Genomic DNA, 21,882 nt, shown 5'->3' on the forward strand with positions numbered 1-21,882 from the left:
TGTGTTATATGAAAATGGAACCGTGAATGTAAAAGATGTCAGCCAAATTCATTCCACTACTGACTGATGAGTAAAAATGTAAAATATAACCCTAACTTATTATTATTATATTATTATTATTATTATTATTATTATAATAATCATGACAAAGCAGGAGGGTAGGTCCTATTCCTTGGCTGCTAAAATCTATTAACAACAACTCAAAACTTAATTTTTTAAGTCATCTTGGTGTGTGATGAAATATAGGCACATGGTTAAAATACTGAAACAATGCATTTAAGAGTTCACCAAAATACAGGTAAAATTCACTAACCAAAAAAATAGGATAGAAAAGTATGGCTAAGCTAAGGCTAAGCTTTTGGGGCTAAGCCACAGTGCTTTATGAATAAATTCCAGTATGCACAACATCAAATGTATTGTAATGACAGCATAACAAAGCATGAAAGCAATACACACTCACCAAGTCTGGCCCTGGGTAATTTGTTTTGCATCTTCTGAACAAATATACAAAAGATAAAGATTTGAGAGTATTCAGATCATCCAAACATATACATGCATTTGTAGCTACTCCAAGAGAGGATCTGAAGCAATACGTGTAGAACATAGGGGAATCCTGCCAGAAGTGTTTACATTCCAAAAACAACTCCTTTGAATATTATTCTACTACTACCGACATTTAAAACTACAGATTTGATAGGTTTTGTCAAAAAACTTCTGGCTCACATCTTATAGGCACATTCATGCATATACACATAAATATAAAGCAATCAAACTATGGAACAGGTGAGGATTGAACCCATGGCCAGCTCAGTATGGACAGAAACCTCGCATAGAGCAAAAGAGCAAAGGTTGGCTTGATCCGGATTCTCTGTACAAATACACACTGCAAATTCAAACTAGTATATTAATTGTAATTATTACTACCTAGACACCTTAGTTATTAAAGATCTTAACTTTTATTTGGTTGGTTTGTATTCGTCCAATTGCAATCCAAAAAGCGCCGTTGAGAAGCCAAATAATTTACGAGATAACTGAACTAGAATATTCTCTGACTAACAAACTAGAATATTCTCTGACAAACCCAGAAACAGGCTAAATACTAGAGGGGGATCAATAAATTGACCTTCTAGTAATCTCTGAAGATGTTGCTGAGTGGTTTATACACTGGCCTAGAGCTTTAGGACTCACTTGCCATGGGTTTAATCCTCACCCATTCTGTGGTTTGTTTGAATAAATGAATAAATGTAATGTGATTTCCAAATGCATGATTACATTTAATTATTTGGGATTATTATTATTGGTTATGATACTAAAAGAAAAGATTATAAGTGGCACAACATTTTGGACACAATTAAAGGAAAAACAAAGTTAAATATTATTATTATAATCATTAATATTAGAATATACACCACTGATTAAAATTATCACATGTAGCATTCAGACCAAAATCAAAACTAATTCATTCGATGTTATAAAGCTTGGAGTATAAACAGAACTTTAAAAACTTTTAAAGTTTAAAAATTATACAAGATTTATGAATGAGTTAAGAAAGGATATCATGGTGTGTGGTATTAATGCATATCTCATGATAAGCTTGTGTTGCATACTCAGGCATGAACTAATGCTACATGGCAATAAAATACACCATACATCGATCTGTATGTCAGAAGAGACAGTATCAAGGTTCAATTCCCCTATTTATCAAAATAAAAATATACAAAAAACTGATAGTTGTCAATCAGAAAGAGGAATGTTTTAACTATATTTACGACCAGTAAAGGTCATCACGCACTTCAACCTGAGGAAAGGCAGCAGTCAGAAAGAGTACCCATGATGCAGGAGTCTATAAAATACTGTGCAAAGGTTGTGACCTGGCATATATCGAGAACATAGGTAGTGGTCAGAGCACCAGGTTAAATGAATGCTAACTCTTTGTCTGGGAAGAGCAGAAATAATCAGTTACATAAACTGCAGCTACAAAATACAATCTTTCGTTCCCATGGCATAAATATCTTAAAGAACAGAGTAGCAGCACATGGATGACATACCTAATTTTGTTTGGAAAATGGCAAATGTAATACCCATTTACAAAGCAAGAGATACGACCTTAGAATCCAATTATACACCACTTGCAGAAAAAGTTTAGGGAATCAATAATTGCAAATGAAATTTGAAGCCAATCTGAAAGATATAATTTTATCATTATATTTCAGCACTTTTACAAAGGGGTCAATCTTGCCTTATGAATTTATTAACCTTTTCCACTATACTAAGGTATTCAAGGTGTTAGATCAAGATAAAGAATAGGGTTTTGTGAATATGGACTTTACTAAGGCTTTTGATAGAGTTAGTTTCACAGAGGAAACTGATGATGAAAGTAGTGGCACAAGGCATAGGAGAAATTATCTCCTGGGGATAGTGATTATGTACGAGTGAGGTGAAAGTGTTAAACGATGAAAGTATTTTCTTTTTGGTAATTTTCTTTGTTTTTGGGTCACCCTGCCTCAGTGGGAGATGGCCGACTTGTTGAAAAAAAAAAAGAATCAATCTGCCAATATGTGTCTGATGAGGACACTAGAAAGCTACAGGATGACCTAGATAGACTGATGTTGTTGTATCAGAAGCGACAGAAACAGATTAATGCAGACAAATGTAAAGCTCTAATCCAAGGAAAAGAAAATAACTGTGGCACTTTAAACTAGATAATGTGGATCTCAGTCAAGCTGAATGTGGAAAAGATAAGGAGTTCTGATTTGCAGAAAATTAATGCCAAGTGTAAAGAGCACAAGCAATCGCTATAAAGCTAACAGAATGCACAGCTTCATATCACGAAGTACATATAAATAATAGAAATTCTGAGGTTATATGTCAACTTCATGTCTTTAGAAAAGCCTCATTCAGATTTAGCTGATCAGTTCTGATCTCCATATTACAAAATGGACATAAATACACTGGAAAAAATATAGATGTTGACATGGTTGTTCCAATGTATCAGAAACCTTTCGTACAGAGATAGGCTGAAGGCACTAAATTTACACTATGGAAATATGTAGAATTAAGGGTTATATGACTGAAGTATATACAGTGGACCCCCGGTTAACGATATTTTTTCACTCCAGAAGTATGTTCAGGTGCCAGTACTGACCGAATTTGTTCCCATAAGAAATATTGTGAAGTAGATTAGTCCATTTCAGACCCCCAAACATACACGTATAAACGCACTTACATAAATACACTTACATAATTGGTCGCATTCGGAGGTAATCGTTATGCGGGGGTCCACTGTATTACAATACAATGACTGAAGTGTACAAATAGAAAACAGAGATAAATAAAAAGGATATAAAAAATGAGTAGTAAGTTAGTAGTCACTAACCAAGGGAGGTACTGCCATCCTGCCAAATGAGTGAAAAATGGAAACCTGTAATTGTTTCACACAATGGTAGGATTGTGGGTGTCTTTACTTTCCATCTCATAAACATGCAAGATAACAGGTACATCTTGCTACCTCTAATTACAGTTAGGTCACATTACACAGATATGTACAGTAGGGCCCCGCTTTACGGTGTTTCACTTCGTGGCGTTCTGTTAATACGGATATTTCAAATTATGACCAAAACCAGCTATACGACTCCCCCCACCTGACTTTCTAATACGGCCACCGCGCCCCACCAAGTTTGTTTGCATTCTCCTTGAGCACCACGTCTCTCCATTATGTGTGGAAAGTTTCGAAAATTTCAGGTGTTTTTAAAAGTTATTTCATATTTTATATACTATATAGTGGACCCCCAGTTATTGGCCATAATCCATTCCTGAAGGTTGGCTGATAACCAAAATGGCAGATAACCGAATTAATATTTCCCATAAGAATTAATGAAAATAAAATTTATTCGTTCCCAACAAAAATATTCACAAAAAAAAAATAATATTTTTTAACAATTATGTAAGTATTACATACCTTTATTTGAAGGCTAATGCTGGCTTCTGGAAGATAGGGAGGAGGAAAGAGGGAGGAGTTAGTGTTTGGAATGGGAATCCCCCTCCATGAAGACGTTAGGTAGTAATGCCTTCTCTGGGGTTACTTCCCTTCTCTGTTTCTCTGTCTTTTAATGCCACTAGAACCAGCTTGAGAGTCACTGAACCCCTGTCTCACAAAATAACTGTCCAAAGTGCTCTGTTTCTGGCATCTCTAAGATTTCCCTGAAGTGGGACAGGGTTTTGTCACTAAACATGTTGCAGATATGGCTTGTTTCAGCTTTGTCAGGTTGGTGTTTCTCTACAAAAGCTTGCACCCTGGACCACATTGCACACACCTCTTTAATCTCTGAAGAAGGCACCTCCTTTACTCACTCTTCCTCCTCTGAAGCAAATTCCTCAGCTGCAGTCTGTTGCTGTTCAAGTTGAAGCTCTTGCAGCTCTTCAGTGCTAAGCTCTTCCCTGTGGTCCTCCACCAACTCTTCCACATCCTCACCACTCACCTCCAACCCTAGGGACTTCCCAAAAGACACAATAGAGTCCACAGGGTCGGAAGGGTCAGGGTCAGGGTCACGGCGAGTCTCAACCCTTCAAGATCCCTCTCTTGGACACAATCTGGCCACAGTTTTCTCCAAGCAGAGTTCAAAGTCCTGGAAGTCACTCCCTCCCAAGCCTTACCTATAAGGTTTATGCAATAGAGGATAGTGAAGTGATTCCTCCAGAACTCTCTTAGGGTCAACTGAGTGTCCGAGGTCACTTCAAAGCACTTTTGAAACACTGCTTTTGTGTAGAGTTTTTTGAAGTTAGAAATAACCTGCTGGTCCATGGACTGGAGGAGAGGAGTGGTGTTAAGAGGCAAGAACTTCACTTTTATAAAACTGAGGTCCCTAAACACTTAGTCTTCCAAGTCTGGAGGATGTGTAGAAGCATTGTCCAGTAACAGGAGGCACTTGACTGGCAATTTCTTTTCCAGGAGGTATTTTTTCACACTTGGGCCAAACATATCATTAACCCACTCATTCAAAATTTGCCTTGTGACCCATGCCTTATGATTAGCTTTCCACATAACACACAATCTATTTTTCATGACATTGTTTTTCTTAAACACTTTGGGATTTTCTGAGTGATACACCAGTAAAGGCTTCACTTTGAAGTCCCCACTAGCATTACCACAAAACAAAAGAGTAAACCTGTCTATCATAGGCTTGTGTCCTGGCAGTGCCTTTTCCTCCTGGGTAATGTAGGTCCTCTTTGGCATTTTCTTCCAAAACAGGCCTGTTTCGTCACAACTGAAAACTTGGGGTTCGAATCCTTCAGCCTTTACATAGTCCTGGAATTCGTGAACATACTTTTCAGGTGCACATTTGTCAGAACTTGCAGCCTCACCATGCCTTACAACACTGTGTATGCCACTACGCTTCTTAAATCTATCAAACCATCCTTTGCTGGCCCTAAATTCACACACTGGAGCACTTGTTCCAGGCATTTTCTTTGCAAGATCCTCATGCAACTGCTTTGCCTTCTCACAAATAGTAGACTCCACTACACTGTCTCCCACTAATTCTTTTTCCTTAATCCACAATAATAATAACTTTTCCATCTCTTCCATTATTGGTGACCTTTGTTTAGTTAAAGCAGCTACTCCTTTTGCAACATTAACATCTTTGATTTGTTCTTTCTTTGCCAGGATGGATGTAATTGTTGATTTATTCTTGCTGTACATCCTGGCAAGTTCCATCACCTTCATACCACTCTCAAACTTTTCGATCACTCCACGCTTAAATTCCATGGCGTTTCTCACTTTCTTTGCCACAGGAACTTTACTAGGAACTTTCTTTGGAGCCATGGTTACTTATTTCACAGTTGCACTGCAAGAAAAACCACTAAAAACAATGGTAAACAAGTGAAATGTTTGAATGTATGAGCAGAAGCCTCCTCAGCCACCGAGAGACAAAGCCAAACTCAAGCACGAGCTGCCCAGCTGGCGGATGGACGTGTACAAAACCGCCGATAACTGAGCGAATGGCCGATAACCGGGCGCCAAAAACCTCGCCGATAACCAAACCAGCTGATAACCAAACTGGCCAATAACCAAACCGGCCGATAACTGGGGGTCCACTGTAGTCTGATAATTATACTTATGAATACTTGTAACTAAATATACTTATGCACTGTGCTGGCATGCAGGTACACATAAAAATCAGAAAGTGGGTGTGTCATGATTGAGACGCCATATTAGTGATGAAGATGATAATACTCAATAATAATCGAGTCTCATTAAATGTCATATATTACGTTAATATACACATTTTATTAATCCATCTATATTTTTTCAAAATTATATAATAAACATGATACGCAACATATAAACATGATAAATACACCCTACGGTAGAATAAATTAACATACAATAGGGCCCCACTTATACGGCGAGTTAGGTTCCAGGCTATCACCGGAAAGCAGAACGCCACTTTTTCCATTTACAAATGCATATAAATGCCAGACAACAAGTTTACACTAAATTATATTAAGTTAGTAATAGAACTAGGCATTAAAAACACAAAGAGTAAAATACATACACAGTACATTCATTACTTATCTTAACCCTTTCAGGGTTTCCGACGTACTAGTACGGCTTACGCACCAGGATTATTGACATACTAGTATGCCTAAATTCTAGCGCCTTCAAATCTAGCGAGAGAAAGCTGGTACGCCTACATATGAAAGAATGGGTCTAAGTGGTCAGTGTGCACAGTATAAAAAAAATCCTGCAGCACAGTGCGGAATGAGAAAAAAAAAACTTTGACCGTGTTTTTGGTTTAAAACAGTGACCTTGCACTGTATTTTCATATGGTATTTATGGTTGTATTCTAGTTTTCCTGGTCTCATTTTATAAGCATCAACATACCTTGTTCACTGAATTTAATCGTTTCTAACAATTACCTTTAGATGCCATCATGAACGATGGGAGAGGTAATGAATAATTCTTGCCGAAAATTGTAAACAAAAGCGGAGTGGGGGAGTGGCTGGGCCAAACACAGATTTATACACGTTTTCTCTGGTGCCTGACCAGAGAAAACATAATGTTATCCCTCTGCCTGGCTACCACACAGGTCCACAAGTATTATTATTAGAACACATCTTGATCCAAGGAACCACAGTTATCCTCCCTTATTTTGGATCTAAATTGAGTGATCCACAAGCTGAGACCCCCTACAGGTTTACGTTTCCCAGTGATACATAGTATACACCTATCATCTGACTTATGACCTGCTCGATATACGTCCACTCGACTTACGACTGTACATCTGGCAGCTGGGCTGGGCCAGCTGATACATACCAGTGTACAATATTTGACGATACTCACGGCGGCAACGCGCCATGCAGGCAGCATCAGTTTGAGTTACCTTACCCTACCAGCAGCATCATACGTACTGTATTAACTGTACTTACTGGACAGAAATTTCACCATGGTGCCTAAGAGGAAGTCTGAATTTTGCACTGGAGATTGTGGCAAGAAGTTTGGTGTTTACACTGTCAGTACTGTAGTAAACATACCATGCTGACACCCAGTGTCAGCAGACCAAAGACAGTGGCAAAAGTACTACACTGTCTGAAATACTGAGTGCAACTCCTGTCAGTAACAAGTTTAATGAGGTACACTGCACTGAAGTAATGAGTACAGATATTATCTGCACTCTAAGTTTAATGAAGCACACTATATTATCTGAAATACTGAGTACAAGTACTGTCATCACTGTTTCAGTACTATTGACAGTTTGTGATGTGCTTCAGTTGTCAGTATTTGACTGAACTGTTCAGGAAATATCATAATTTTTAACTTTTCCATGGAATTAAAGTAACAGAAAATGTGGTACATGTACACATTATACTTAATACTACTGAAAAAGACCATTCCAAAGAATCCTAATTCATGACTGTCTACATTAAGTAACTATTTCCCAGTAAAAGTAGGCCTTAGACAAGGATGTGTGATGTCACCATGGTTGTTTAATATATTTATGGATGGGGTTGTAAGAGAAGTAAATGCGAGGGTCTTGGCAAGAGGCGTGGAGTTAAAAGATAAAGAATCACACACAAAGTGGGAGTTGTCACAGTTGCTCTTTGCTGATGACACTGTGCTCTTGGGAGATTCTGAAGAGAAGTTGCAGAGATTGGTGGATGAATTTGGTAGGGTGTGCAAAAGAAGAAAATTATAAGTGAATACAGGAAAGAGTAAGGTTATGAGGATAACAAAAAGATTAGGTGATGAAAGATTGGATATCAGATTGGAGGGAGAGAGTATGGAGGAGGTGAATGTATTCAGATATTTGGGAGTGGACGTGTCAGCGGATGGGTCTATGAAAGATGAGGTGAATCATAGAATTGATGAGGGGAAAAGGGTGAGTGGTGCACTTAGGAGTCTGTGGAGACAAAGAACTTTGTCCTTGGAGGCAAAGAGGGGAATGTATGAGAGTATAGTTTTACCAATGCTCTTATATGGGTGTGAAGCATGGGTGATGAATGTTGCAGCAAGGAGAAGGCTGGAGGCAGTGGAGATGTCATGTCTGAGGGCAATGTGTGGTGTGAATATAATGCAGAGAATTCGTAGTTTGGAAGTTAGGAGGAGGTGCGGGATTACCAAAACTGTTGTCCAGAGGGCTGAAGAAGGGTTGTTGAGGTGGTTCGAACATGTAGAGAGAATGGAGCGAAACAGAGTGACTTCAAGAGTGTATCAGTCTGTAGTGGAAGGAAGGCGGGGTAGGGGTCGGCCTAAGAAAGGTTGGAGGGAGGGGGTAAAGGAGGTTTTGTGTGCGAGGGGCTTAGACTTCCAGCAGGCATGCGTGAGCGTGTTTGATAGGAGTGAATGGAGACAAATGGTTTTTAATACTTGACGTGCTGTTGGAGTGTGAGCAAAGTAACATTTATGAAGGGGTTCAGGGAAACCGGCAGGCCGGCCTTGAGTCCTGGAGATGGGAAGTACAGTGCCTGCACTCTGAAGGAAAGGTGTTAATGTTGCAGTTTAAAAACTGTAGTGTAAAGCACCCTTCTGGCACGACAGTGATGGAGTGAATGATGGTGAAAGTTTTTCTTTTTCGGGCCACCCTGCCTTGGTGGGAATCGGCCAGTGTGATAATAAAATAAAATTCTATATAGGTAGTAGGTTGGTAGACAGCAACAACCCAGGGAGGTACTACCGTCCTGCCAGGCGACTGTCAAACAGAAACCTGTAACTGTTTTACATGACGGTAGGGTTGTGGTGTCTCTTTTCTCTCATAAACACGCTGGATAACAGGTATATCTTGCTACTTCTACTTACACTTAGGTCACACTACACATACATGTACAAGCATATATATACATACCCCTCAGGGTTTTCTTTTATTTTCTTTCTAGTTCTTGTTCTTGTTTATTTCCTCTTATCTCCATGGGGAAGTGGAATAGAATTATTCCTCCGTAAGCCATGCGTGTCGTAAGAGGCAACTAAAATGCCGGGAGCAAGGGGCTAGTAACCCCTTCTCCTGTATATATTACTAAATTTGAAAGGAGAAACTTAAGTTTTTCCTTATGGGCCACCCCACCTCGGTGGGATATGGCTGGTACGTTGATAGATAGATAGATACTATATACATACACATATCTAGGGTTTTTCTTCTTTTTCTTAATAGCTATTATTCTTATTTTTTTTCTCTCTCTATTGTCCATGGGGCAGTGGAAAAGAATCTTCCCTCCGTAAGCCATGCGTGTTGTAAAAGTCAACTAAAATGCCGGGAACAATGGGCTAGTAACCCCTTCTCCTGTACACATTTACTAAAAATCAGAACAAGAAAACCTTTATAAAACTGGGATGCTTGAATGTGCATGGATGTAGTGCGGATGATAAGAAAGAGATGGTTGCTGATGTTATGAATGAAAAGAAGTTGGATGTCCTGGCCCTAAGCGAAACAAAGCTGAAAGGGGTAGGCGAGTTTCAGTGGGAGAAATAAATAGGATTAAGTCAGGAGTAGCTGAGAGAGTTAAAGCTAAGGAAAGGATAGCAATAATGTTGAAGGACCAGTTATGGAAGGAGAAGAGGGAATATAAATGTGTAAATTCAAGGATTATGTGGATTAAAATAAGGGTCAGATGTGAAAAGTGGGTCATAATAAGCGTGTATGCACCTGGAGAAGAGAAGAATGTAGAGGAGAGAAAGAGATTTTGGGAGATGTTAAGCGAATGTATAGGAACCTTTGAACCAAGTGAGAGAGTAATTGTGGTAGGGGACCTAAATGCTGAAGTTGGAGAAACATTTAGAGAGGGTGTGGTTGGTAAGTTTGGGGTGCCAGGTATAAATGATAATGGGAGCCCTTTGATTGAACTTTGTATAGAAAAGGGCTTAGTTATAAGTAATACATATTTTTAAGAAAAAGAGGATAAATAAGTATACAAGATATGATGTAGGGTGTAATGACAGTAGTTTGTTGGACTATGTATTGGTAGATAAAAGACTGTTGAGTAGACTTCAGGATGTACATGTTTACAGAGGGGCCACAGATATATCAGATCACTTTCTAATTTCAGTTACAGTGAGAGTAAAAGGTAGATGGGATACAAGGAAAAATAGAAGCAACAAGTAAGAGAGTGGTGCAGGTGTATAAACTAAAAGAGGAGGCAGTTAGGGTAAGATATACACAACTATTATTACTAAATTTAAAAAGAAAAACTTTCGTTTTTCTTTATGGGCCACCCTGCCTTGGTGGGATACGGCCGGTTTGTTGAAAAAGAAAAATAATAAACAACTATTGGAGGATAGATGGGCTAGTGAGAGTATAGGCAATGGGGTTGAAAATGTGTGGGGTAGGTTTAGGAATGTAGTGCTAAGAGTGTTCAGCAGAAGTTTGTGGTTACAGGAAAGTGGGTGCGGGAGGGAAGAAGAGCGATTGGTGGAATGATGATGAAAAGAGAGTAGTAAGGGAGAAAAAGTTAGCATATGAGAGGTTTTTACAAAGTAGAAGTGACACAAGGAGGGAAGAGTATATGGAGAGAAAAAGAGGGGTTAAGAGAGTGGTGAAGCAATGCAAAAAAAAGAGCAAATGAGAGAGTGGGTGAGATGTTATGAACAAATTTTTGATGAAAATAAGAAAACGTTTTGGAGTGAGATTAATAAGTTGAGGAAGCCTAGGGAACAAATGGATTTGACAGTTAAAAATAGGAGAGGAGAGTTATTAAATGAAGAGCTAGAGGTATCGGGAAGATAGAGTGAATATTTTGAGGAATTGTTAAATGTTGATGAAGATAGGAAAGCTGTGATTTCGTGTATAGGGAAAGGAGGAATAACATCTTGTAGGAGTGAGGAAGAGCCAGTTGTGAGTGTGGGGGAAGTTCATGAGGCAGTGGGTAGAATGAAAAAGGGTAAGGCAGCTGGGATTGATAGGATAAAGATAGAAATGTTAAAAGCAGGAGAGGATATAGTTTTGGAGTGGATGGTGCTATTATTTAATAAATGTATGGAAGAGGGTAAGGTACCTAGGGATTGGCAGAGAGCATGCATAGTTCCTTTGTATAAAGGCAAAGGGGATAAAAGATAGTGTAAAAATTATAGGGGAATAAGTGTGTTGAGTGTAGGTAGTAGGTTGGTAGACAGCAACCGCCCAGGGAGGTACTACCGTCCTGCCAAGCGAGTGTAAAACTAAAGCCTGTAATTGTTTTACATGATGGTAGGATTGCTGATGTCCTTTCTTTCTGTCTCATAAACATGCAAGATTTCAGGTACGTCTTCCTACTTCTACTTACACTTAGGTCATACTACACATACATGTACAAGCATATATATACACACCCCTCTGGGTTTTTCTGCTATTTTCTTTCTAGTTCTTGTTCTTGTTTATTTTCTCTTATCTCCATGGGTAAGTGGAACAGAATGATTCCTCCGTAAGCCATGCGTGTTGTAAGAGGTGACTAAAAATGCCAGGAGCAAGGGGCTAGTAACCCCTTCTCCTGTATAAATTACTAAATTTGAAAAGAGAAACTTTTGTTTTTCTTTTTGCGCCACCCTGCCTCGGTGGGATACAGCCGGTTTGTTGAAAAAAAAAAAAGTCTGTTGAGTATACCTGGTAAAGCGTATGGTAGAGTTAATAACCCTTTGAGGGTTTCAGCCGTACTAGTACAGCTTACGACCCAGGGATTTTGACGTACTAGTACGCCTAAATTCTAGCGCCCTCAAATCTGGTAGACCTACATATGAAAGAATGGGTCTATGTGGTCAGTGTGCGCAGTATAAAAAAAAATCCTGCAGCACACAGTGTAATGAGAAAAAAAAAACTTTGACCGTGTTTTTGGAATAAAACAGTGACTTTGCACTGCATTTTCGTATGGTATTTATTGTTGTATTCTACTTTTCTTGGTCTCGTTTTATAGAATGGAAGACATATTGCAAAAATTGAGATGATTTTGACTGGTTTTACAATGAAAAGTACCTTGAAATTGAGTGCAAAGTAGCAGAAATGTTCAATTTTTATCAAAGTTTAAAAGTAAACAAATCATGCCAAACATCCAATACACATCAACTGGCGAGTCTAATATTCTTTCACAAGTACGCTGATATTATTCATACCATTTCTACACTAATGCAGCAGTCTGCATAACAGTAAATCTATTTTTTGCAATAATAAAAATTCAAAGTGGAAAGCCAAAGAAATATAAGAGGGGCCTGGGGATGTGACTAACGAACAGAGAACTTGTTATTTTAGTGCCAGGAATGTCTCAGAGAGAGCCACAAGTCTAGCTCTCTGTCTCAGAGAGAGCCACAAGACTGCATCATCACCTTTACTCACATCTTCAAGCAGAGTATAGCACTTTGTCTGGATTTTTCGGGTTTCCTAGGTAATTTATACTACGTATACTTGATTTAGATAAAGAAAAATTGGATATCAAATTGGGGAGGAGGAGTATGGAAGAAGTGAATGTTGTCAGATACTTGGGAGTTGACGTGTCGGCGGATAGATTTATGAAGGATGAGGTTAATCATAGAATTGATGAGGGAAAAAAGGTGAGTGGTGCATTGCTCACACTCCAACAGATCGTCAGGTCCCAAATACCATTCGTCTCCATTCACTCCTATCTAACACGCTCACGCACCCTTCCTGGAAGTCCAAGTCCCTCGCCCACAAAACCTCCTTTACCCCCTCCCTCCAACCTTTTCGAGGACGACCCCTACCCCGCCTTCCTTCTTTACAGATTTATACGCTCTCCATGTCATTCTACTTTGATCCATTCTCTCTATAGAGAGACCAGACCACCTCAACAACCCCTCTTCAGCCCTCTGACTAATACTTTTATTAACTCCACACCTTCTCCTAATTTCCACACTCCTAATTTTCTGCATAATATTTACACCACACATTGCCCTTAGACAGGACATCTCCACTGCCTCACAAGAGGCCGGTCTTGTCTAACTAATTTATTAACTTTCTTCAGTAAAGCTTTTGAGGCAGTTGACCACAATAAAGAATTTGATATTATTTACTTAGATTTTAGTAAGGCTTTTGATAGAGTTCCGCACCATAGACTGTTAAAGAAAGTGGCAGCTCTTGGCATTGGGGGAAAAGTGCTCTCGTGGATCGAGTCATGGCTCACTGACAGGAAGCAGAGAGTGTCCATAAATGGGGTTAAATCCGAGTGGGGATCTGTAACAAGTGGCGTTCCACAGGGATCAGTCTTGGGCCCGTTGTTGTTTATAATATATATCAATGATCTTGATGAGGGAATTACTAGTGATATGAGCAAATTCGCCGATGACACAAAGATAGGTAGGATAATTGATTCAAACGTAGATGTTAGGGAACTTCAGGAGGATTTAAACAAACTCTATTCTTGGTCAGAAAAGTGGCAGATGCAGTTCAATGTAGATAAATGCAAGGTTCTGAAGCTTGGGAGTGCCCATAACCCTAGTACTTATAAATTAAATGATGTAGAACTTAGCCATACAGATTGCGAAAAGGACTTGGGGGTTATGGTGAGCAGCAACCTTAAACCAAGACAGCAATGCCTAAGCGTACGTAATAAGGCAAATAGATTACTGGGATTTATATCAAGAAGTGTAAGCAACAGAAGTCCAGAGGTCATACTGCAGCTTTATACATCATTAGTAAGGCCTCACCTAGATTATGCAGCTCAGTTCTGGTCTCCGTATTACAAAATGGACAGAAATTCGTTAGAAAACATTCAGCGTAGGATGACTAAATTAATACATAGCATCAGAAATCTTCCTTATGAAGAAAGATTGAAGACTCTTAAGTTACATTCACTTGTTAGACGAAGAATGAGGGGAGACCTGATCGAAGTGTATAAGTGGAAGATAGGTATTAATAAAGGGGATATTAATAAGGTCTTAAGGATGTCTCTCCAAGAGAGAACGCGCAGTAATGGATTTAAATTAGATAAGTTTAGATTTAGAAAGGACATAGGAAAGTATTGGTTTGGAAATAGGGTAGTTGATGAGTGGAACAGTCTACCTAGTTGGGTTATTGAGGCTGGGACTTTGGGTAGTTTCAAATCTAGGTTGGATAAGTACATGAGTGGGAGGGGTTGGATTTGAGTGGGACTTTCACATCAGAGCTTATTTCTTGGGTGGCATTGAAAATTGGGTTGGGCAAATGTTTTGTTAGTGGGATGAATTGTAAAGGACCTGCCTAGTATGGGCCAGCAGGCCTCCTGCAGTGTTCCTCCTTTCTTATGTTCTTATGTTCTTATGTTCCAACCGCCTCCTCGCTGCTGCATTCACAACCCAAGCTTCACACCCATATAAGAGTGTTGGTACTACTATACTTTCATACATTCCCTTCTTTGCCTCCGTAAATAACTTTTTTTTGACTCTACATATACCTCAACGCACTACTCACCTTTTTTCCTTCATCAATTCTATGATTAACCTCATCCTTCATAAATCCATCCACTGAAACATCAGCTGCCAAATATCTGAAAACATTCACTTCTTCCACACTCCTCCTCCCTAATTTGATATCCAATTTTTCTTTGTCTAAATCATTTGATACTCTCATTACCTTACTCTTTTCTATGTTCACTTTCAACTTTCTACCTTTACAGACACTCCCAAAACTCGTCCACTAACCTTTGCAATTTTTCTTTAGACTCTCCCATAAGCACAGTATCATCAGCAAAAGGTAACTGGGTCAATTCCCAATTTATATTTGATTCCCGATAATTTAATCCCACCCCTCTCCCCAACACTTCTTTTACAACCCCATCAATAAATATATTAAACAACAATGGTGACATTACACATCCTTGTCTAAGACCTACTTTTACCGGGAAGTAGTCTCCCTCTCTTCTACACACCCTAACCTGAGCCTCACTATCCTCATAAAAATTCTTTACAGCATTTAGTAACTTACCACCTATTCCATATACTTGCAACATATGCCACATTGCTCCCCTATCCACTCTATCATATACATACATATATACATACATACATACACCCTTCTGGGTTTTCTTCTATTTTCTTAATAGTTCTTGTTTTTATTTATTTTTACTTGAATCTCTATGGGGAAGTGGAAACGAATCCTTCATCTGTAAACCATGCGTGTTAAAAAAGGTGACTAAAATGCCAGGATCATGGGGCTAGTAACCTCTGCTGTATAAATTAGTAAATATAAGATGGCCATTACCTACACGAAAGGCCATAATTTTGCCTCTGGTCATAGGCACCTAGGGATCACTTTTGAAGTGAATATTCTAAAAAATGATAAAGGATGTAATGCAGATGATAAGAAAGAGACAATTGTCAATGCTATGAATGAAAAGAAACTGGATATCCTTTCTCTATGTGAAACTAAGCTGAAGGGAATAGGAGAGTTTCAGTGGGGAGAAATAAATGGGATTAGGTCATGGGTATTTGAGAGAATTAGAGCTAAGGAATGTGTAGCAATAAGTGTTGAAGGATCAGTTGAATTTATTGATGTAGAAAAGGCGTGTGATACAGTGGAGAGGGGAGCATTGTGGCAGCAGATGTTGTAAATGTATGGAATAGGTGTTAGGTTACTGAAAGCAGTTAAGAGTCTTTATGAGGATAGTGAGGCTCAGGTAAGAGAGAAGGAAATTATTTTTCAGTACAAGTAGGCCTTAGGTGGGATACGGCTGGTGTGTTGAAAGAAAGAAGTAGGCCTTAGACAGGAATGTGTGATATTACCATGGCTGTCTAACTGACTTAAAGTTGGGAATGTCAAAGAGGTGAATGATAAGGTGCTGGGGAGAGATGTGGGATTAAAATGTACAGAATCTGATACAAAATGAGAGTTGCCACAGTTGCTTTTTGCCAATAACTGTACTTTTGGGAGATTCTGAAAAGAAATTGCAAAGGTTGGTGCATGAATTTGGGAGGGTATGTAACTGTCTCATAAACACGCTAAGATAACAGGGATATCTTGCTACTCCTACTTACACTTTGGTCACACTTCATAGACACGCACATGCATATATATATATATATACATACATCTAGGTTTTTCTCCTTTTTCTAAATAGCTCTTGTTCTTTTTATTTCTTCTATTGTCCATGGGGAAGTGGAAAAGAATCTTTCCTCCGTAAGCCATGCGTGTCGTATGAGGCGACTAAAATGCCGGGAGCAATGGGCTAGTAACCCCTTCTCCTGTATACAATTACTAAAAAAGAGAAGAAGAAAAACTTTATAAAACTGGGTTGCTTAAATGTGCGTGGATGTAGTGCGGATGACAAGAAACAGATGATTGCTGATGTTATGAATGAAAAGAAGTTGGATGTCCTGGCCCTAAGCGAAACAAAGCTGAAGGGGGTAGGAGAGTTTCAGTGGGGGGAAATAAATGGGATTAAATCTGGAGTATCTGAGAGAGTTAGAGCAAAGGAAGGGGTAGCAGTAATGTTAAATGATCAGTTATGGAAGGAGAAAAGAGAATATGAATGTGTAAATTCAAGAATTATGTGGATTAAAGTAAAGGTTGGATGCGAGAAGTGGGTCATAATAAGCGTGTATGCACCTGGAGAAGAGAGGAATGCAGAGGAGAGAGAGAGATTTTGGGAGATGTTAAGTGAATGTATAGGAGCCTTTGAACCAAGTGAGAGAGTAATTGTGGTAGGGGACTTGAATGCTAAAGTAGGAGAAACTTTTAGAGAGGGTGTGGTAGGTAAGTTTGGGGTGCCAGGTGTAAATGATAATGGGAGCCCTTTGATTGAACTTTGTATAGAAAGGGGTTTAGTTATAGGTAATACATATTTTAAGAAAAAGAGGATAAATAAGTATACACGATATGATGTAGGGCGAAATGACAGTAGTTTGTTGGATTATGTATTGGTAGATAAAAGACTGTTGAGTAGACTTCAGGATGTACATGTTTATAGAGGGGCCACAGATATATCAGATCACTTTCTAGTTGTAGCTACACTGAGAGTAAAAGGTAGATGGGATACAAGGAGAATAGAAGCATCAGGGAAGAGAGAGGTAAAGGTTTATAAACTAAAAGAGGAGGCAGTTAGGGTAAGATATAAACAGCTATTGGAGGATAGATGGGCTAATGAGAGCATAGGCAATGGGGTCGAAGAGGTATGGGGTATGTTTAAAAATGTAGTGTTAGAGTGTTCAGCAGAAGTTTGTGGTTACAGGAAAGTGGGTGCAGGAGGGAAGAGGAGCGATTGGTGGAATGATGATGTAAAGAGAGTAGTAAGGGAGAAAAAGTTAGCATATGAGAAGTTTTTACAAAGTAGAAGTGATGCAAGGAGGGAAGAGTATATGGAGAAAAAGAGAGAAGTTAAGAGAGTGGTGAAGCAATGTAAAAAGAGAGCAAATGAGAGAGTGGGTGAGATGTTATCAACAAATTTTGTTGAAAATAAGAAAAAGTTTTGGAGTGAGATTAACAAGTTAAGAAAGCCTAGAGAACAAATGGATTTGTCAGTTAAAAATAGGAGAGGAGAGTTATTAAATGGAGAGTTAGAGGTATTGGGAAGATGGAAGGAATATTTTGAGGAATTGTTAAATGTTGATGAAGATAGGGAAGCTGTGATTTCGTGTATAGGGCAAGGAGGAATAACATCTTGTAGGAGTGAGGAAGAGTCAGTTGTGAGTGTGGGGGAAGTTCGTGAGGCAGTAGGTAAAATGAAAGGGGGTAAGGCAGCCGGGATTGATGGGATAAAGATAGAAATGTTAAAAGCAGGTGGGGATATAGTTTTGGAGTGGTTGGTGCAATTATTTAATAAATGTATGGAAGAGGGTAAGGTACCTAGGGATTGGCAGAGAGCATGCATAGTTCCTTTGTATAAAGGCAAAGGGGATAAAAGAGAGTGCAAAAATTATAGGGGGATAAGTCTGTTGAGTGTACCTGGTAAAGTGTATGGTAGAGTTATAATTGAAAGAATTAAGAGTAAGACGGAGAATAGGATAGCAGATGAACAAGGAGGCTTTAGGAAAGGTAGGGGGTGTGTGGACCAGGTGTTTACAGTGAAACATATAAGTGAACAGTATTTAGATAAGGCTAAAGAGGTCTTTGTGGCATTTATGGATTTGGAAAAGGCGTATGACAGGGTGGATAGGGGGGCAATGTGGCAGATGTTGCAAGTGTATGGTGTAGGAGGTAGGTTACTGAAAGCAGTAAAGAGTTTTTACGAGGATAGTGAGGCTCAAGTTAGAGTATGTAGGAAAGAGGGGAATTTTTTCCCAGTAAAAGTAGGCCTTAGACAAGGATGTGTGATGTCACCGTGGTTGTTTAATATATTTATAGATGGGGTTGTAAGAGAAGTAAATGCGAGGGTCTTGGCAAGAGGCGTGGAGTTAAAAGATAAAGAATCACACACAAAGTGGGAGTTGTCACAGCTGCTCTTTGCTGATGACACTGTGCTCTTGGGAGATTCTGAAGAGAAGTTGCAGAGATTGGTGGATGAATTTGGTAGGGTGTGCAAAAGAAGAAAATTAAAGGTGAATACAGGAAAGAGTAAGGTTATGAGGATAACAAAAAGATTAGGTGATGAAAGATTGAATATCAGATTGGAGGGAGAGAGTATGGAGGAGGTGAACGTATTCAGATATTTGGGAGTGGACGTGTCAGCGGATGGGTCTATGAAAGATGAGGTGAATCATAGAATTGATGAGGGAAAAAGAGTGAGTGGTGCACTTAGGAGTCTGTGGAGACAAAGAACTTTGTCCTTGGAGGCAAAGAGGGGAATGTATGAGAGTATAGTTTTACCAACGCTCTTATATGGGTGTGAAGCGTGGGTGATGAATGTTGCAGCGAGGAGAAGGCTGGAGGCAGTGGAGATGTCATGTCTGAGGGCAATGTGTGGTGTGAATATAATGCAGAGAATTCGTAGTTTGGAAGTTAGGAGGAGGTGCGGGATTACCAAAACTGTTGTCCAGAGGGCTGAGGAAGGGTTGTTGAGGTGGTTCGGACATGTAGAGAGAATGGAGCGAAACAGAATGACTTCAAGAGTGTATCAGTCTGTAGTGGAAGGAAGGCGGGGTAGGGGTCGGCCTAGGAAGGGTTGGAGGGAGGGGGTAAAGGAGGTTTTGTGTGCGAGGGGCTTGGACTTCCAGCAGGCATGCGTGAGCGTGTTTGATAGGAGTGAATGGAGACAAATGGTTTTTAATACTTGACGTGCTGTTGGAGTGTGAGCAAAGTAACATTTATGAAGGGATTCAGGGAAACCGGCAGGCCGGACTTGAGTCCTGGAGATGGGAAGTACAGTGCCTGCACTCTGAAGGAGGGGTGTTAATGTTGCAGTTTAAAAACTGTAGTGTAAAGCACCCTTCTGGCAAGACAGTGATGGAGTGAATGATGGTGAAAGTTTTTCTTTTTCGGGCCACCCTGCCTTGGTGGGAATCGGCCGGTGTGATAATAAAAAAAAAAAAAATAAATAAATATGTAACTGAAGTAAATTAAAAGTGAAGATAGGAAAGAATATGTGATGAGGGGAAACAGTTTAAGTAATGAAAGATTGGATATCAGATTGAATAATGGATGAAGTGAACATGTTCAAGTATTTTGGAGTTGACTTGTTGGAGGATGGGCCTATGAAAGATGAGGTGAACCATAGAAGTGATGAGGGGAAAAATGTGGATAGTGCACTGAGGTATCTAAAGAGACTAAGAACGTAATCCATGAAGGCAAAACGTGGAATGTATGAGAATAAAGTGATACCAAGTCTTATATGGGAGTGAAGTATGGACTATGAATGTTGCAGTGAGGAGGAGGCTGGAGGAAGCGGAGATGTCATGTAGAGATCAATGTTTGTGGAGTAAATATTATGCAGAGAATGTGTAGCTTGGAGATTAGGAGATGGAGAGTTACTAAAAGTATTATCCAAAGGGCTGAGGTGGAGTTATTGAGGTTGTTTGAAAATTTAGAGAGGGTATAACAAAATATTATGACTTAGAGGGTGTATAAATCTGTAGTGGAGGGAAGGGGTTGCCCTAGGAAAGGTTGGAGGGAAGGGGTAAAGGAGGTTTTGTGTGAGAGGCTTAGACATCCAGCAAGTATGTGTGAGTGTGTACCATAGGAGGGAAGGCAAATGGTTTTTGGGACTTGATGAGCTGTTAGTGTGTGAGCAAGGTAACATTTGTGAAGAGATACAGGGAAACCAGTTAGCCGGACTCGAGTCCTGGAGATAGGAAATACAGTGCCTGTACCCTAAAGGAGGGGTGGAGATATTTGCAGTTTGGAGGGGCATCTGAACTATAATATCTGTACATCTCTGGCAAAACAGTGATAAGAGTGAATGATGATGATGAAAAGTTATTCTTTTTTGGTCACCCTATCTCAGTGGGAGACAGCCAGTGTGTTAAAAAACAAATTACAATTTTATAAAAGCTATTAAGATTTCCTACAACAGACAACATGACATCTAAGAGACAATAAATAAATTAGTCACATGGCAGTAAAAGACAGTTAAAAGACATGTATCTAAGCTAAAACAACAAGTTAAACACAGAATAGCAATTCAACAGCCATGGACAACATTCTGGCAACAACAATTATTCAGTGGAAAAAATATCCTCAATAAAAAATCCTCAGACAACTTTATAAGTAACTAAAGCTTTTATTTCAGAAAAAAATGAAAACACTAAAAGATAAAGCTTTCAGACCTTGTAGCATGTGTAAGGTATATAGCAAGAGTTATTACAAAATCCAGTAAGCTTAGACAAGCAAATCTTAAAGAGGATTTTCTAAAGTGAAGATATTAATTTTCTTATTTGCAAGTCAATCTTTAACCTTAAACATAATAAATTTATTATATACATTAAAAACTTGCTGCAGAAATTTCCTTAAAAAAAAAAAAGAAAATGTGCAATGCAGCAAGAACAATACATTAAATCATATATAAACTATTGTTATTAAAGATAAATAAATACACCAGAAACTGTTCATCACTATAACATCTATCAGTGTAACAGTTACAATACCTCAATAATACACTCAGGATGTGTCACAACCGATACAATGTCATCAAGTGTAATAAGACTGTGACATTTAATCTCCGTGTAAACGTTCTTGCCTTCAGTCAAGTCGGCCAGTAGGTTAACAAGTTCAATGTGGTACCTAAGGGGAATGAAATAATCTGAATATTACTGTGACTATCATATGCACACAAGAGCAGTAATCTTTGACTTGGAGCCCCACACTCTGGAACATCCCTGCTGTCCACCATCAGAAGAGTCTCTAGAAAATTAAAATTAAAATTTGCAACTTCAGAGGGATGATTAACTGCCTTCTTAAATTTTTGTATGATAGCCACACACACACACACACAAGACACATAATCACAATTTAAAAATATCAAGTTGAATAATTTTCTTGTCTTGGTCTAAATATGCAAGTTGCTATTTAAAACTTTCTATGGATCTTGACCCCTGCCTCTTTATTTTTTGACCAAATGACCTGATTAAAG

The 21,882-nt window shown here is 39.0% G+C and overlaps 1 protein-coding gene across 16 annotated transcripts in view; it reads right to left on the minus strand.

The window, feature by feature from the left end:
- The window catches only part of Itpr (Inositol 1,4,5,-trisphosphate receptor), a 590,630-nt gene that overhangs the window by 277,547 nt on the left and 291,201 nt on the right, over positions 1-21,882 (minus strand). Inside the window, exon 31 of one of the 16 annotated variants that reach the window (XM_070084075.1) lies at positions 21,398-21,533. The exons of the other annotated variants lie outside the window; for them this stretch is intronic. Within the exon in view, the coding sequence (XP_069940176.1) occupies positions 21,398-21,533 (136 nt within the window). The remainder of the gene's footprint in view (positions 1-21,397; positions 21,534-21,882) is intronic. 16 annotated transcript variants of the gene reach the window in all.

Source organism: Cherax quadricarinatus, chromosome 11 (genome assembly GCF_038502225.1).
Source record: "Cherax quadricarinatus isolate ZL_2023a chromosome 11, ASM3850222v1, whole genome shotgun sequence".
NCBI classification, from domain to species: Eukaryota; Metazoa; Arthropoda; class Malacostraca; order Decapoda; family Parastacidae; genus Cherax; species Cherax quadricarinatus.